Raw genomic sequence first — 16938 nt, forward strand, 5'->3', positions numbered from 1 at the left:
CAGTCCAGTCTAACACACAACAACCCTGTACTAATGGTACAGTCCAGTCTAACACGCTACACCCCTGTCCCAATGGTACAGTCCAGTCTAACACGCTACAACCCTGTCCCAATGGTACAGTCCAGTCTAACATGCTACACCCCTGTCCCAATGGTACAGTCCAGTCCCAATGGCTCAACTACAGCCCAATCCATCATACTGGACTCTAGGCCAAAATGATGCAGCCCAGTCCATAGGGTCCACGGCCTGCTGTCAACTCCCACCAGTCGGGCTCGGTCCACTTTACTGTACCACAGCCCGGTCCGCTATTCAGTTCAGTTGCTGCGCTGTAGCCCAGAGCCGATAGGCAGGGAGCTGCGCCGTCCTGGGCTGCTGCTGGAAAGCACAACTCTGCTGCTCTGCTGCTCTGCTGCACGTCTCTGCAGACAGGCAGGTCGACCACAGGAACCTCAGCACCCCCGTCACCCCTCTCCTCGCTCCGCTTTCGAGAAACCTGCGCACACGCCTGCCCTCTCCACATCCTCCCTGCCGCCGAGAGGCACCGGCGCCGCGTCACGGCCTCGCGGGCTCCTGCCGGCACGCTGGACACATCTCCCGGGCGGGACCGCTGTCCTCAGCGCATCTCGCAGGGCTGGAGAGACCTGCCGTCTGCTCAGAAACAGGGGGGTGACCCCAGAGGATGGGTTAGAGCAAAGGAAGACATGAGAGAGAGAGACAGTCACTACTGCACGGAGCCTGAGAGAGAGACAGTCACTGCTGCATAGAGCCTGAGAGAGAGACAGTCACTGCTGCATAGAGCCTGAGAGAGAGAGACAGTCACTGCTGCACGGAGCCTGAGAGAGAGAGACAGTCACTGCTGCACGGAGCCTGAGAGAGAGAGAGAGTCACTACTGCACAGAGCCTGAGAGAGAGAGACCGTCACTGCTGCACGGAGCCTGAGAGAGAGACAGTCACTACAGCACAGAGCCTGAGAGAGAGAGAGACAGTCACTGCTGCATAGAGCCTGAGAGAGAGAGACAGTCACTGCTGCACAGAGCCTGAGACAGGGGAGTCAGCACAGTGTAGGCCCTGAGAGAGACAGTCACTACAGCACAGAGCCTGAGAGAGAGAGACAGTCACTGCTGCACAGAGCCTGAGACAGGGGAGTCAGCACAGTGTAGGTCCTGAGAGAGACAGTCACTACAGCACAGAGCCTGAGAGAGAGAGACAGTCACTACTGCACAGAGCCTGAGACAGGGGAGTCAGCACAGTGTAGGCCCTGAGAGAGAGAGTCACTACAGCACAGAGCTTGAGAGAGAGAGAGACAGTCACTGCTGCACAGAGCCTGAGAGAGAGAGACAGTCACTACAGCACAGAGCCAGAGAGAGAGACAGTCACTACTGCACAGAGCCTGAGAGAGAGAGACAGTCACTGCTGCACAGAGCCTGAGAGAGAGAGACAGTCACTGCTGCACAGAGCCTGAGACAGGGGAGTCAGCACAGTGTAGGCCCTGAGAGAGACAGTCACTGCTGCACGGAGCCAGAGACAGGGGAGTCAGCACAGTGTAGGCCCTGAGAGAGACAGTCACTACAGCACAGAGCCTGAGACAGGGGAGTCAGCACAGTGTAGGCCCTGAGAGAGACAGTCACTACAGCACAGAGCCTGAGAGAGAGAGACAGTCACTGCTGCACAGAGCCTGAGACAGGGGAGTCAGCACAGTGTAGGCCCTGAGAGAGACAGTCACTACAGCACAGAGCCTGAGAGAGAGAGACAGTCACTACAGCACAGAGCCTGAGAGAGAGAGACAGTCACTCCTGCACAGAGCCTGAGAGAGAGAGACAGTCACTACTGCACAGAGCCTGAGACAGGGGAGTCAGCACAGTGTAGGCCCTGAGAGAGACAGTCACTACAGCACAGAGCCTGAGACAGGGGAGTCAGCACAGTGTAGGAGAGATGGAGGCAGGCAGAGGAGAGTCGGATATCAGTGCCGTGAGCTGCGCCGTGCAGCACTGCAGAGCTGCAGCAGCCGGGCAGGAAGCTGAGCAGCAGGGAGACGCAGGGAGACGCCTTGCAAAGCTGCTGTGAGGACTCAGCTGCAGGGCAGGTGATCCACTCCGGGCTCCTAGTGTAACTGGACTGGTCTACTGGACTGGGATTGTAGCTCCCAGTGTAACTGGACTGGTCTACTGGACTGGGACTGTAGCTCCTAGTGTAACAGACTGTTCTACTGGACTGGGACTGTAGCTCCCAGTGTAACAGGACTGGTCTACTGGACTGGGACTGGAGCTCCCAGTGTAACTGGACTGGTCTCCTGGACTGGGACTGGAGCTCCTAGTGTAACAGACTGGTCTCCTGGACTGGGACTGGAGCTCCTAGTGTAACAGACTGGTCTACTGGACTGGGACTGGAGCTCCTAGTGTAACAGGACTGGTCTACTGGACTGGGACTGGAGCTCCTAGTGTAACAGACTGGTCTACTGGACTGGGACTGTAGCTCCCAGTGTAACAGGACTGGTCTACTGGACTGGGACTGTAGCTCCTAGTGTAACAGACTGGTCTAATGGACTGGGACTGTAGCTCCCAGTGTAACAGACTGGTCTGCTGTGTTTTTTCCTGTACTTCCATACTTGCAGAAAAAAAAGTCTCTGCCAGCAGAACAACAAAACCTGTCCAAATCTAAAAAAAACCTGTGGAAACAACTGGGCTGCCGTGCTGAGACGGGCCCGGCGCCTCGAGAGAGACCAGACATGCCCGCCCTGTCCCGGCGGGCTCCGCTCCCGACTGCGCTCCCGGGCGACGGCCGCCGCCGAGCCGAGCCTCCGGCGGGCCGCGGCTGCCACCTGGCGGCCCCTCGGCGGCGCTGCAGGCGGAGGCGCTGTGCGCGTCGGCACGATCCGGACGCGGGACAGGGACAGGGGCCAGGTTTGAATTGCACGGGCTTCACCAAACACAGATGTCTGCACAGACGGAACGGTCTGTATTAAATGGCACTGAAACAAAGCATTTCACGCTTCTGTCTTAACTTTAATGTGCTTTAATGTGTTTCATGTGCTTCCGAGGTCTCGGGCTTAAATGTTTGTGCAGTGACGTGGCGTTAGTTCTGCTCTGTAACAGTGTGAGAGTCGCTTCCACTCGCATTAAACACGGTCCCTAAGTCGCCCACCGCCACGCGGCGCACGACGCCACTCTCGCGCCCGCCATGTTGGCTCCGGCTGGCTCGAGCGGCGCGTGGATCCAAGATGGCGCCCTCGGCTCCACCTCCTTCCTCCAGGAAGCCGCGCAGCGATTGGTGCGCCGTAGACACTGGCCCCGCCCCGCCCCCGGGCAGGAACTGGCGTCATCTCATTTAAGAACGAGTAAAGGTTTATTCCCGGCTGAAAAGAGCCTAAAGGAAACACAACGTTTCGGCTGTGGAGTCTTCTTCGGGCGTGTCATTGCATTTAGTTTCCTTTTCAGCCCCGGGTGTGAATGTTGCAGGCGGCGCCAGCAGGCGGAGAGGGGGTGGGGCTGTTAAGAGCGTCTTTCACCTGTGATAAAGGTACAGGCGCTGTGGACCAGTCGGGGGCGCCCGGACCTGCTGAGGTCTTTCACGCGTGGCAGCTGGAACCAGTCAGGGTCCTGGTGTTGATTCCAGGGTTCCCAGCAGGTGAGCACTGGGGGCAGGGAGAGACAGAGCTGTCAGCCCTGTCCTGTGCAGTCTGAACCTGGACTGAGGGACACACACGCGCCTGTCTCACTGCACACACTGAGGAGACACCCCTGTCTCACAGCACACCAACCTGTCTTACTGCACACACACACACCTGTGACACATCTGGGCACTCATGGCTGTGGAGAGATCATGCAGTCTCTGCACAGAAGGTGCCAATGACTACTGAGCTCTGAGTAGTGCTCTCTCCATCTCTAATGCACTAGGGAATTTTAATTAATGACAAAATGATACAGTATGTGAGCTTTTTTAGGAGGTGATGTATCTATTTAATTGCTGTGTAATTGTGGATCATAACTGTCAAACTTGCACACAGGAAAACAAGCAGCTTGTAAATGAAACACAAACGAGAGACATGGGCTTCTGTACATGATCTTTTCTTCTTTTTCTGTTTTTATTATTCTGATGAATGAGTCACCCCCAGTTACAAACATGACTTGTTAAAGAAACAGCACTGTACAATGCACAAGCAGAGTGGAGAAGTTCTCCTTCTGTCTCTTGTCTAAAGGTAAAAACACTACGAGACTGTAACTTGCTGCCACAAGAAAGAGAGAGGATGGAGAACAGAAACAAAGGAGAGAAGGAAAGATGAGTTAGGGAGAGAGAGCAGGAAGAAACAACACACAGTCACACTCTTCCACACACACATCGTGCACATTTTAACTTACATGTACACAATCAGACTCATGCACAATCACACACACACACACACTCGTGCACAATTTACCTTGCATGTGCACACACACTTGTGCACAACCACACCCGTGCACAAATTAACTTGCATGTGCACACACACTTTGTGCAAAGACGCAGTCGTGCAGTCATGCACTCAAGACTCATGCACGGTTACACTCTCACACACTTGTCACTTGCATTCATGAGCACATTGTTTCTTTCAAGTACAATCACACCAAAGCACATATGCATGCACAATCATATGCATATACTCATGCACACACTGCACATACTTGTGCATAATGACAGATGCGCACACTCGTGTACCCACACATGCATAATCCCTCGCACATTCGTATAGCCTCAGTCGCACACTCACACTCACAGTCACTCTTCAACAACAGGAAGGCAAACAGGAAACAGGTGTTGCAGGAGGAAGACGTCCAAGCTGGAAGAGAACCTCCCAGAGAGTCCCCGGCTGAAAACCAGAGGTTTTAGCATCTGGGCCCTTCTGGTTCTGTTCTGTAGAGAATCCGCATGTGCCCCATAAAGGGCAGGGCCTGGGCTGAGGGGTCGCCCCTGACTGCTGTGTGCTGTGATGCGCTGGCGTGTCATTTCCTGTTGTGTTCCTGCAGAAGGGCTCCTGGCTGGTGCCTTGCCAACACTGACCATACCCAGTCTGGGCACCAGGGGGCAGTGTGGAGCCTTGTCAGTGGCTGTGGACAGTCCCTGTTGTCGCTCTGCAGGGTTTCACTGGCAGCTGGTGACCAGCTTGCTGGAAACAGGGTGGACACAGTGCAGAAAGCGGCACGCTGGTCTGCACTGGGGGGGAGGAGAGACAGAATGAGAGTCAGGAGGAGGAGAGAAAGAGAGTGAATGAGGAAAGAGGGGAAGAGAGAGAGTGAGGAGACAGAGACAGGCTCAGTCCATGTTGCCCTGGTTGCTGTGTGGCCTGTTCTAGACTCGGGAGCCAGACAGCTGACATTGTGCTGTGTTGTCTATTCACAGACATAAAGACACAGCAATCAGTCCCAGCCACAGCCAGTCCTGTGTGCCCTGGTGCTGTAGAGCCCCAGTTCCCTGAGATTCTGGGCTCATGAGGAAAGTAACTGGACCAGATCAGTCCCTGAGAGCCCCAGTCCTTCAGGGGTTCTGGGGGTCTTCAGTCAGGGGTTAAAGGTCACTGTGAATCTGGGCTCATGAGGACACTAACTGGCTCAGCTCAGTCCCTGAGACCCCAGTCCTTCATGGGCTCTGGGGTCTTCAGTCAGGGGTTAACGGTCCCTGTGTAACTGGCTCAGTTCAAGAAACATAAGAGCCTGCAGCTCTACAGTAACAGGGCAGGACTGTCTCATACTGTAGAAAACACTTTCATGTTGACAGGCATAATGACATTTCCTTCTTTCTTGCTTTTTAAACGATTGGTTTTTATTATTCCACTAAGATCTTACACAGAAGCTAAAAGGCAATTTAACAGAACAGGTTACAGAGAGTGAAGAGTTCGTCACTCTGGATTTTCTAAGTTGTTCAAAACAAATTCTTCCCCCAACAACAAGTGACAAGGAACAGACAGAAAAGAAGAAATCAGGGCAGCAAATCTGGAGACACAAACGAAGGGAGGCTGAACAATCTACACACACGAAGAGTAAAATTCATTGATATCATCATCATCGTCATCATATTTTACGAGAAGCTAAAGCTTTTTTTTTTCCAATGACAAATAGTTAAAAATATACATTTTCTTATTATTTTCATTATTATTTTCCCTTTGGATTGCTGAGGTCATCGAACACAGAGTCCCTGTTGCTGGGTGACGAGGCCGGGGGGGCCTGGGGGAGGGGGAGTCAAGGCCAAGGAAAGGCAGCGATGTTGTGAGACAGGCAGAGGGACAGAGGAGAGAGAGACAGGCACAGAGAGAACAGAGGAACAGGTAGAGAGAGAGAGAGGAGAATGCGGAGCTCTTTGGTTTCGTTTTTAAGGTTTTATTGACTTTTTCTTCATTTTCTTCTGTAACACCTGCACACTGCTCACCTTTGTGTCTGTTCTTTAAAAAAACACCTTTGGGTTTCAGCTGTATAGTTGGAGAGGAGGCCAGGAGGGGAGGAAGGGGAGCTGTCTGAGAGAGGAGTCTGTCTCCGCTGCCTGCCTGTGTGTCTCTGTGTCTGGCTGGGACAGAGGGCCCGTGCACCCTTGTCCTTCGCAGCTCCTGTCTGCAGGCCCTGTCCAGAGAGACGCCGTCCTTCGCTGGAGACTGAGCGCGACTGTGCACTGTGAGCTTAGTGTGGCCCCTCTGTTCCCTGAGGGCCGGCCCCCTGGGGGTCCCCACACTCAAACCCTGCACCGTGTGAGTGGACAGATGGATCAGAGTGACAATCCGACATGCAGCTTGCAGAGGTGACTCTCATCATTCCCTAAGGACTGACCCTCAAGAGCTATTGGCGTGCAGTCCAGCCAATCAGGGAGTGCTGTGGCTGGGAGCTGACCTATCCCAAGCAAGCTAGTCCGGGGCTTTCATCCAGAGGGGTCCAGAGAGCACCCTAGAGCATTGAACATTTGTAACACCTGCACCCAACACTTCTTCACAGGCAGATCGTACAATCGCATGACTCTTGCTGAGGTTCTGACTTTGCACGTGCTCACTAGATTCACAAGTACACAGTTCTGGCCTTAACACGAGTAATCACAGCCTGCAGCTCATCAGATTCACAAGTACACAGTTCTGGCCTTAACACGAGAAATCACTATTCACAGGTAACCAGACACAGACATATACAGTTCTGACCTTGCATGTGTAATCACCACCTCCAACTCACAAAACTCACAAGTCCACAGTTCTGGCCTTGCACAAGAAATCAATGCCCCCAGTTCACCAGATACACAAGTACACAGTTCTGGCCTTGCACAGGTAATCGCAGCCCCCAGCTCACCTGACTAGCAAGCACACACTTCTTGCCTTGCACAACTAATCGCAGCCCCGAATTCACCAGATTTACCTGTACGCAGTTCTTGCCTTGCATGAGTAATCACTGTTCACAGGTCACTAGACTCACAAGTACACAGTTCTGGCCTCGCACAAGTAAATCACAGCCCCTAGTTCACTAGACTAACAAGTATGCATGTCTGGCTTTTGTATGACTAATCAGATCCTCTAGCTCACCAAACTAAGTACACAGTCCTGTCTTTGCAGAAGTGATCATAGCCTCCAGCTCACCAGACTCACAAGTAATCTGACCCCAATTTACCAGATTCACAAGTACACAATTCTGGCCTTGCACAAGTAATCACAGCCCCCAACTCACCAGATTCACAAGCACACAGTTCTGGCCTCACATGAGGTATCACAGCCCCTAGTTCACTAGACTAATAAGTACACAGTTCTGGCCTTGAACGAGTAATCAGAGCCTCTAGCTCACCAGACTCACAAGTACACAGTCCTGTTTTTGCACGGGTAATCACATCCCCCAGCTCACCAGACTCACAAGTACACAGTTCTGATCTTGCACGCCAGTCAGCAGAGTGGAAAGCCCAGTCTCTTTGGGGGAGCTTCTGCTTCCAGCCCCAGAAGCCGATCCGTGCTGGTCACACGCCATAGATCCCAGGATTCATAGAGGCTTCCTGTCCTCAGAGAGCAGCAGTTCCCATGATTCACTGCAGGCGTGTTTATGCCAGAGCTGTGGATCTGGGGGAGGGGCGGTGGAGGCAGAGGGATGAGGCACGAGGCTCCGGAAGAAGATTCGCTGCATTCTCTCCTCCCAGCGCCCAGAGCCCGCCCCCCATCGCCCCCCATCGGAGGGGAACGCGGGGGGCACCCCATCGTGCCGAGCCGTAAGTCCACGCGCACCCCCGATGGCGAGAATTAAGAGAAGGGGCTGCAGTGTTCGAGAAGCCTGCAGGAATTCGGGAAGAACGTGTGCTCCAGCCTCGAGAGAGAGAGAGAGAGACGGGCGACAGCGAGCAGCGGGACTGACATCCTCCTCCTCCTCTTCCTCCCCACCCCTGAAGCCCCTCCCCCCCCCGAGACGGGCGGAGGGAGGGGGGGTGCTGCGCCCCTATTGGTCACCCAGCAACGAGAGACGCCCAATCCTGACACAGGCCTGCGGCCCCGCCCCCACCCCCGCGGACAGGGCGGTCCGCTCTCGAGGGGAGCGAGTCGGCAGCTGGCCAGGGCTCTTGGGGGGGCCCTCCGCGCCGGACAAGGGGGGCGCGGGGCTCCCCTGCCAGGCCGTCCGCCGGCGTGTGTCCCAGGGGTGATGTGGGGGGGCTGGGGGCCGGTCGCCTGCAGACAGGACTGTTTTCAAAGCTCAAACGCGGAGGAGGGCCCCCCCCCCCCCCAGTGCGAGACGGGGGTACACTGTACACATCACCCCCCTTTTCACCCCGCTGCACAGAGACCTGAACAACCTGGGGCGGATCAGGCTGCAGCAGACAGGGATCCCCCTGCCAGCCCTGCCCCCCCCCGAACGCAGACCCCGAGAGTGTGTGTGTGGGGGAGGGGGTGAGCAGGCTGCTCTCTCTTGGGGTGAGGGCACCCCCCTTTCCCCGGGACAGCAGCCCTGTTCCCCAGAGCCCCTCTCTGAGCCAGACCCCCCGAGAGGAGCAGCCTGTCTCACTCACCCAGGCCCCCCTCCCCCCTGGCCCCAGGCGCCCCAGGCGTCCCCCCCTTATTTTAAAGCATTCGTCTATTTGGTTTATCATCAAGGTATATGAGGTATATGACGAACTATCTCTCTCTCGTACCCCTGCAGCGAGCGGGCTGGCGGGACAGCTAGGCCAGGAGCCGAACTAAAGGACCAAGCGAACCCCAGTAAGCCCCCGCAGGGAGGACTGTGCGTGCTGGGAGGGGGCGAGACCATCTCTCTGCCTACCTGTCTGTCTGTCTACCAATCTGTCTCTCTGTCTAACTGTATATCTGTCTGTCAACCTTTCTGTCTACCTGTGTGTGTGCCTGTCCGCTTGTGTATCAACCTGTCTGTCAGTCTGTGTTTGTCTACCTGTGTGTCTGTGTTTGTCTACCTGTCTGTCTACCTGTGTGTGTGTGCCTGTCTGCTTGTGTATCAACCTGTCTACCTGTCTGTCAGTCTGTGTTTCTCTACCTGTCTGTGTGTCTGTCTCTCTGCCTACCTGTCTGTCTACCTGTATGTGTGCCTGTCCGCTTGTGTATCAACCTGTCTACCTGTCTGTCAGTCTGTGTTTCTCTACCTGTCTGTGTGTCTGTCTCTCTGCCTACCTGTCTGTCTACCTGTGTGTGTGCCTGTCTGCTTGTGTATCAACCTGTCTACCTGTCTGTCAGTCTGTGTTTCTCTACCTGTCTGTGTGTCTGTCTCTCTGCCTACCTGTCTGTCTACCTGTGTGTGTGCCTGTCCGCTTGTGTATCAACCTGTCTACCTGCCTGCCTATATGCTGCCCTTCCTCTGAGTGCCTGGTACCCTGGTACCCCCTCTCTCCTCGGAGGGGTCTCTCTGCAGGAGCGAGCTGGGGGGCAGGAGGGGTCCCTGCAGCGGACGAGCCGTGTTCTTAGGGAGGAGGCCTGTCCCTCGTCCCCCAGGGGGCGCTACTTCAGCTCATCGTGAGCTCTGCTCGTACCCGCGGAGTCCCCAGGACCCCGCCCCCGAATCCCCTCCTGTAGAGCCCCCTGTCCTGCCTGCCCAGTGCCCACCTCTCCCCCTGCTGTGGCACATGTGACACAGGCGGGTCAATACATTCAGCAGCAGTGGGGGCAGCAGGGGGCGCTGAAGAGGCAGGAGTCACCCGCACAGCAATCTTAACGAGGTCCAATTAAGTAATTAGGTGCTGTGCTGGAACAAACCAGGAGGTACTGCACAGCAATCTTAACGAGGTCCAATTAAGCAATTAAGTGCTGTGCTGGAACAAACCAGGAGTTACTGCACAGCAATCTTAACGAGGTCCAATTAAGCAATTAAGTGCTGTGCTGGAACAAACCAGGAGTTACTGCACAGCAATCTTAATGACGTCCAATTAAGCAATTAAGGGCTGTGCTGGAACAAACCAGGAGTTACTGCACAGCAATCTTAACAATGTCCAATTAAGCAATTAAGTGCTGTGCTGGAACAAACCAGGAGTCATCGGCTGAGGCACTGGGATGCCCCATTGTCACAGGCCGTCAGCGAAGGCTTGACGAACACACAACAGAGGTGGCGATCGCAGAGAGAGGAGTCGACAGCGCCCCCTGCCTCTGGATGCTGGAACTGCGGATCGGGCCCAGAGCTCGCCTGGATCGGGCCTGGAGCGCCACCCTGCTTGCTCCTCCTGCCCTCACAGAGACTCTGGTTTTGAAAATTTTGGGGGTGTCCTCTGTACTTTTATCTTCTCCCCCCCAACACTTGCACATAACCCCACCCCAAGAGGAGCCCAGTGCCTGCCCCCCTGTCCGCCTGCCCGCTCAGCAGAAATGACACAAAGCTAATTCACCCAAGAGAGATAGTTGGAATTTTTGGTCTAAAATCAAGTCATCATCATCATCATCATCATCAACATCTTTTTTAACATTGTGTACATCAGTGATTAAGTAACCAGTAGAACATAGATCCTTTTCTACAAAATCTATAGGAGCACTAACAATTACATTCCTTCTAAAAGTTTAAGTCGAGAACTTGTAATTTTTTTCGTTTTTTTTTTTCATTTTTAAAAATTGTCCGTCTGTTTGCTGTTGTTGGCCGTGGCCGTACGGATTCTGCGGGCGCGCACGCGTGTGCGTGCGTGCGCGTTCGTGTTCGCAGCGTGAACGGGGCGTGGAACAGTGACGGAGGAGGAGGGGCGGGGTCGTGTACTTTCGGGGGAGGGCGGTTGTCATGGCGGCGGTGACGCACGGAAACGGAGACGCTGCTCCGGCGTGCGCGCACACACACGCTGCCCCCTCCACCCCCCCCGAATCTAGCACCTCTTCACACGAGCAAAGCGTGGAACCCCTCCCCCCTCCTCACCCCCCACTCGAGTTTTTGTAGTTGTTTTTTTTTGGCGTGTCAGGTTTGGCTTTGGGAGAGTCAGAGTGCGGGTCTGGTTTTGGCATCGCGCTGACACTCGACACAGAGTCGAGAGTTTGGTTTGTCCGTTCAAATCTAGGAAAAAACAAAACGAAACAAAATTCGGAAGCTAAATTTTCACAGTATTTCTCCAACCAACCTGATAAAAAAGCTTCTAGGACGACTAAAAGGAGTTTTTTTTTCTTTCTCTCGTCTTAAAAAAAAGCGACAGTGAGCGCAAGGAAGATAGAGAGACGGACGGACACTGCGGGGACAGACAGGTCGAGGCTCGCTGGGGTCAGGGCTGTCCGTCCGGGACCGTCCGGGACCGGGGACCCGGCCCCCCGGCCTCCTGCCCCCTCGGGCTGCCCCTCTCGCCCGCTTTGGGTTCGCAGTTTTCGGGGTTCATTTTTGGTTTGGTTCGAAGCGAGTCCGCGGCTCTACCCCCCCCTACACACGCCCCCTCCCCCCCCAAGGCCTGCGCCCGTTTCCGGTGTCCCATCTGCGCGGTCCGACTCGCCCCCACATCCCTTCTGCTTGGTTCCGCGATGGAGAGTGAAGGGAGTGGGGGTGGCAGGGATTGGGGGGTGGACTTGGGGGCTGGGGTTGGGGGGGGGTATTTGTCTTTTTATTCGTTTCCATCTTAGAGAAGTTCGAGAAACGAATTGCTTTGGTATCCGAAGAGAGAGAATTTCCGAAACGAGCAGCCCGCCCTTGGGGCGACATTAGAACTGACAGCTGTACCTGCGCAGATACAGACAGCAAGGAAAGAGGTTTCGTCTTAAAAAAATGACTTTGTAAAGAGGATTTAAGAAAAACAACAACAGGACAGGTGGTGCTGCAGGAAAGAGCCCGCAAACATTGGGGGTGCAGAGTGCATCCGTTCGGTCTCGGTCCCAGAGCCGGGGTACCCCTGCTCTCTCTCCGGGAACATCCCTGCTCGGGTAAGAGCACAGCTCTGAAGGTGAGACAACAGGAGTCGCACCTGTGGTAGGTGAGACAGCAGGCACCCCAGATCTGTGCAGGTGAGACAGCAGGCACCCCAGATCTGCGCAGGTGAGACAGTAGGCACCCCAGCTCTGCACAGGTGAGACAGCAGGAGTTGCATCTGTGGTAGGTGAGACAGCAGGCACCCCAGATCTGCGCAAGTGAGACAGCAGGCACCCCAGATCTGCGCAGCTGAGACAGCAGGCACCCCAGATCTGCGCAGGTGAGACAGCAGGCACCCCAAATCTGCGCAGGTAAGACAGCAGGCACCCCAGATTGGCGCAGGTGAGGCTGCAGGAATCACACCTGTGGCAGGTGTACGCAGAGTGAGATCGACAGGCAGGCTCCTTGAGTGTTGCAGTGTTGCAATGAGGTATTTGTTTACTCTGAGAGAAGACCATCTTTTCAAGTCCTTAGTCTTTTCTTGTTACCAGTTTTTTAGCAAAAATGAGGAAGAAAGTTTTTGCTTGAAGAAATCGCTGTGTGAAAAGACAGTCGTGGTCTCCGGGGCTTTTGGGGTGTCTCTCTGCGCTAATGGGGGCTGTCCTGGATCAGGGCCTGAGCTGTCTGTCAGTGCAGAAGTCTCCAGCCATCCAAGTGTCCAGCTGTCTGTGTGACCATGTGTCCATTTGTGTGTCCGTACAGGTGTGCATGTGCCCAGGAGTCAAGTGTGTTTTTGTGTCCAGGTTTGCCTGTTTTCAGGTGTTGGGTGTCCAGGTGTTTGTGCAGGTGTGTGCTTGTGTTCAGGTATTTGTGCAGGTGTGTTTCAGCGTCCAGGTGTGTTTGTCCAGGTGCATGTCAGTGTTCAGATGTGTTTGTGCAGGTGTGTCAGTATGCAGGTGTGTGTCAATGTTCAGGTGTTTGTCCAGGTGCATGTCAGTATGCAGGTGTGTTTGTCCAGTTGTGTGTCAGTGTCCAGGTGTTTGTGCAGGTGTGTGTCAGTGTTCAGGTGTTTGTGCAGGTGTGTGTCAGTGTTCAGGTGTGTCTGTCCAGGTGTGTGTAAGTGTTCAGGTGTCGGGGGCGTTGCTGTCTGTGCTGATGCTGGAGGCACTCGGTACGAGAAGCTGACTTTTCACAACAACGACCTGACCTCTCCTGTCCCTCACCTCCTCTCCCTCACTTCCTGGTCCTCACCTCCTGTCCTCTACTGTCCCTCACCTCCCCTCCCCTCCCTCGACTCCTGTCCCCTGCTGTTCGTCCCCTCCTGTCCCTCCTCTCCTCACCTCCTGTCCCCTCCCCTCCTCTCCCTCACCTCCTGTCCCCTCCCCTCCTCTCCCTCGACTCCTGTCTCCTCCCCTCCTGTTCCCTCCTCTCCTCTCCTTCACCTCCTGTTCCCTGCCCTCCTCTTCCTCACCTCCTGTTCCCTGCCCTCGCTGCAAACAAGGAGAGCGACACACTGGGGCCAACAACGACGAACACGATGATGTGATGAAGATGATGACAAGAGCACTTTTTGTCAAAAAACACAGAACTAGAAAAGATGATAAATTAATACAAAATTATATTAAAATATAAAAAATAAAAACTTCTTCTATTGTTTCAAAAACAATGGAGACAAGACGACCAAAGGACATTGTTTAAAACCAATCAAAACAAGCACTATATACATATATACACACACGTGCTATATATATGTATTGACAGGCAGGCAGATAGTGACAGGTAAGGAGAAGAGAGACAGGTAGATAGAGACAGACAGGTAAGGAGAAGAGAGACAGGTAGAGACAGACAGGTAAGGAGAAGAGAGGCAGGAAGATAGGTAAGGAGAAGAGAGGCAGGTAGATGGAGACAGACAGGTAAGGAGAAGAGAGGCAGGCAGATAGACAGGTAAGGAGAAGAGAGAGGCAGGTAGGGAGACGATAAATGAGGCAGGGAGATGGTAGAGAGATGGAGATGATAGAGACAGACTGATAGACACAGGAAGAAAAGAGAGACAGGCAAGTGGGGAGATGATGGAGACGAGCAGAGACAGACAGGAAGATGAGAGAGACAGGCAGGCAGACAGGTAGGTAAGGAGATGAGAGAGACGGGCAGGCAGTCCGTTTGGTGAAAAAACTCTGAGCTCAGCTCTTCCAGCACACGATTCACAAAATAATTACATTGAGCAAAAAGTAAATTTCAGACGGATGGCCTGAGATGGGTCGGTAGGGGCTGTGTGAAGGACAGAGGTGCTGGCAATGAAGCTGGGTCCAGAACCGGTCCTGGACGGGTCTGTACAGAGCCTTTGGGTTCAGCTAGTCACGTTGATTTTTGGTTTGTAAGAGTTCTGTAGTCCTGGCAGGCTGTGGGCGGGGCTCCGGCCTCCGCCCCCCACTCACGACACAAACGAGAGTGTTCGTGGGGTTTTTTTTTGGTTCAAAGTTCCTCTCCGAATCGTCGCTCCGGGTTCCTGTCTTTCCTATTTGGTGTCGTTTGGTGCCTCCGGAGAAAAAGGGCTTCCTTGGCCCCAGAGCCAGTCCCTTCCTCCGGGGGAAAAGCTAGATAATTTTTGGTTTCAGTCACCCCCTCCCTCCCCTGATCATCCCTCTCCTTCCTCTCCTCTCCTCGTCCTCTCTCGCTCCTTCGTTCTGTGTTTTTGGCTTTGCGAGACGAGGGAGGCCGGGGGAGGGAGTGCAGAGGGGCGGGGACTTCCTGGCGGGTCGGGAGGGTCAGGGGAGGCGGGGTTTTGTGTTCATCTTTGTTTTCATTGGTTAGTCTTCTTGCCGGTCCCGCCAGTCAGTAGCACGCCGCCTCGTCACTCAGCCTTGGCCCCGCCTCCCAGCCCCAGGGGGCCCAGGGTGGGCGGGCTCTGCGCCGGCTCACTGCAGGAGGAGGAAGAAGAGGAGGAGCTGGAGCAGGAAGAGGCGGAGCCGGACAAGGAAGAGGAGGAGGCCGGGCTCATGGCCACCAGGCTGGGGGTGGAGGCGGGAAGGGAGGCCGCCTTGGCTACCTTGGCGACAGCCGCGCTGACCAATCCCACGCTGGCTCCTGACGCCAGGAGAGGCAGCCCCCCGTGGTTGAGGAAGAGGGAGGAGGGGAGTCCGCCTCCAGCACCCCCGCTGGCCCCCAACACCAGCTTCCCACTCCCATCAAGACTGGAAATGGGGAGCTGACCACCACTGGCTGCCAGAGCTGGGGAGAGAGAGGGAGAGTCAAAGGTCAGGGGTCATTGAGGCTCTTCTTTAACCGGTTCGAACTCTGATCCTCAGGAGAGAGAGAGAGGAGACACACTGGGTGCTGAGAGTCATGATGTTCAGGAGAGATAGGAGAAACACTGGGTTCTGGGAGTTGTGCTTCTCAGGAGAGAAAGGAGACACACTATGGATGGGAGTCGTGATGCTCAGGAGGGAGAGGAGACACACTGGGCGCTGGGAGCTGTGATGCTCAGGAGCGAGAGGAGACTGGGAGCTGGGAGTTTGATGTCCAGGAGAGAGAGGAGACACACTGTGACAGGTGCTCAGGTGATGGGATGGACTGTGGGATGAGTTGACGACACACAGACGTCTCTGATTAGTGACTCAGTCCCACTCCTCCCACCTCTCTCCTCACACACCTTGGATGGTGGCCAGGTGGTTGCTGCTGATGAGGGACTGGCCCATCCCTGTGGTCACTCCCAGCACCGGGTTCCTGGAGGCGTGCAGCCGGACACAGAGGCGGACACGGGGACGGAGGGGACAGACAGGGACGCGGGACGACAAAGACAAGCCGTTTGAAAGGACAGACGGTATCACAGGGAGACAGAGAGAAGCAGTTTTAAAACACAGCCCGGGACAGAGTCCCCGGAACATCACTTTCTACACAGAACTGCTTACTGCGTACAACTAACTGTCCATAATAGACCGATTGTCTGTCGCCCTGTCTGTGTTTGTACAGGGCCAGTCTGTCTCTTACCCTGTCTGTGTGCTCAGAGCTGTGATTGTACAGGGCCAGTCTGTCTCACCCTGTCTGTGTGCTCAGAGCTGTGATTGTACAGGCCCAGTCTGTCTCTTACCCTGTCTGTGTGCTCAGAGCTGTGATTGTACAGGGCCAGTCTGTCTCTTACCCTGTCTGTGCTCAGAGCTGTGATTGAACAGGGTCAGTCTGTCTCTTACCCTGTCTGTGTGCTCAGAGCTGTGATTGTACAGGGCCAGTCTGTCTCTTACCCTGTCTGTGCTCAGAGCTGTGATTGAACAGGGCCAGTCTGTCTCTTACCCTGTCTGTGCTCAGAGCTGTGATTGAACAGGGCCAGTCTGTCTCTTACCCTGTCTGTGTGCTCAGAGCTGTGATTGTACAGGGCCAGTCTGTCTCTTACCCTGTCTGTGTGCTCAGAGCTGTGATTGTACAGGGCCAGTCTGTCTCACCCTGTCTGTGTGCTCAGAGCTGTGATTGTACAGGGCCAGTCTGTCTCTTACCCTGTCTGTGTGCTCAGAGCTGTGATTGTACAGGGCCAGTCTGTCTCTTACCCTGTCTGTGCTCAGAGCTGTGATTGAACAGGGTCAGTCTGTCTCTTACCCTGTCTGTGTGCTCAGAGCTGTGATTGTACAGGGCCAGTCTGTCTCTTACCCTGTCTGTGCTCAGAGCTGTGATTGAACAGGCCCAGTCTGTCTCTTACCCTGTCTGTGCTCAGAGCTGTGATTGTACAGGGCCAGTC

The 16938-nt window shown here is 54.7% G+C and overlaps 1 protein-coding gene across 6 annotated transcripts in view; it reads right to left on the reverse strand.

Moving 5' to 3' along the window:
* Positions 1 to 4048: 4048 nt before the first annotated feature.
* pou2f2b (POU class 2 homeobox 2b) overlaps positions 4049 to 16938 on the reverse strand; it is a 51351-nt gene continuing 38461 nt past the window's right edge. For 5 of the 6 annotated variants that reach the window (XM_069184870.1, XM_069184867.1, XM_069184871.1 and 2 more), the window contains 2 exons: positions 15862 to 15935; positions 4049 to 15440 (listed from right to left, as the gene is read on the reverse strand). In XM_069184870.1, coding sequence (XP_069040971.1) covers positions 15064 to 15440; positions 15862 to 15935 — 451 coding nt within the window. In that variant the 3' untranslated portion in view covers positions 4049 to 15063. The remainder of the gene's footprint in view (positions 15441 to 15861; positions 15936 to 16938) is intronic. The other variant, XM_069184872.1, reaches the window with a different exon arrangement.

This window comes from Lepisosteus oculatus, chromosome 27 (genome assembly GCF_040954835.1).
Source record: "Lepisosteus oculatus isolate fLepOcu1 chromosome 27, fLepOcu1.hap2, whole genome shotgun sequence".
In the NCBI taxonomy this organism is placed as follows: Eukaryota; Metazoa; Chordata; class Actinopteri; order Semionotiformes; family Lepisosteidae; genus Lepisosteus; species Lepisosteus oculatus.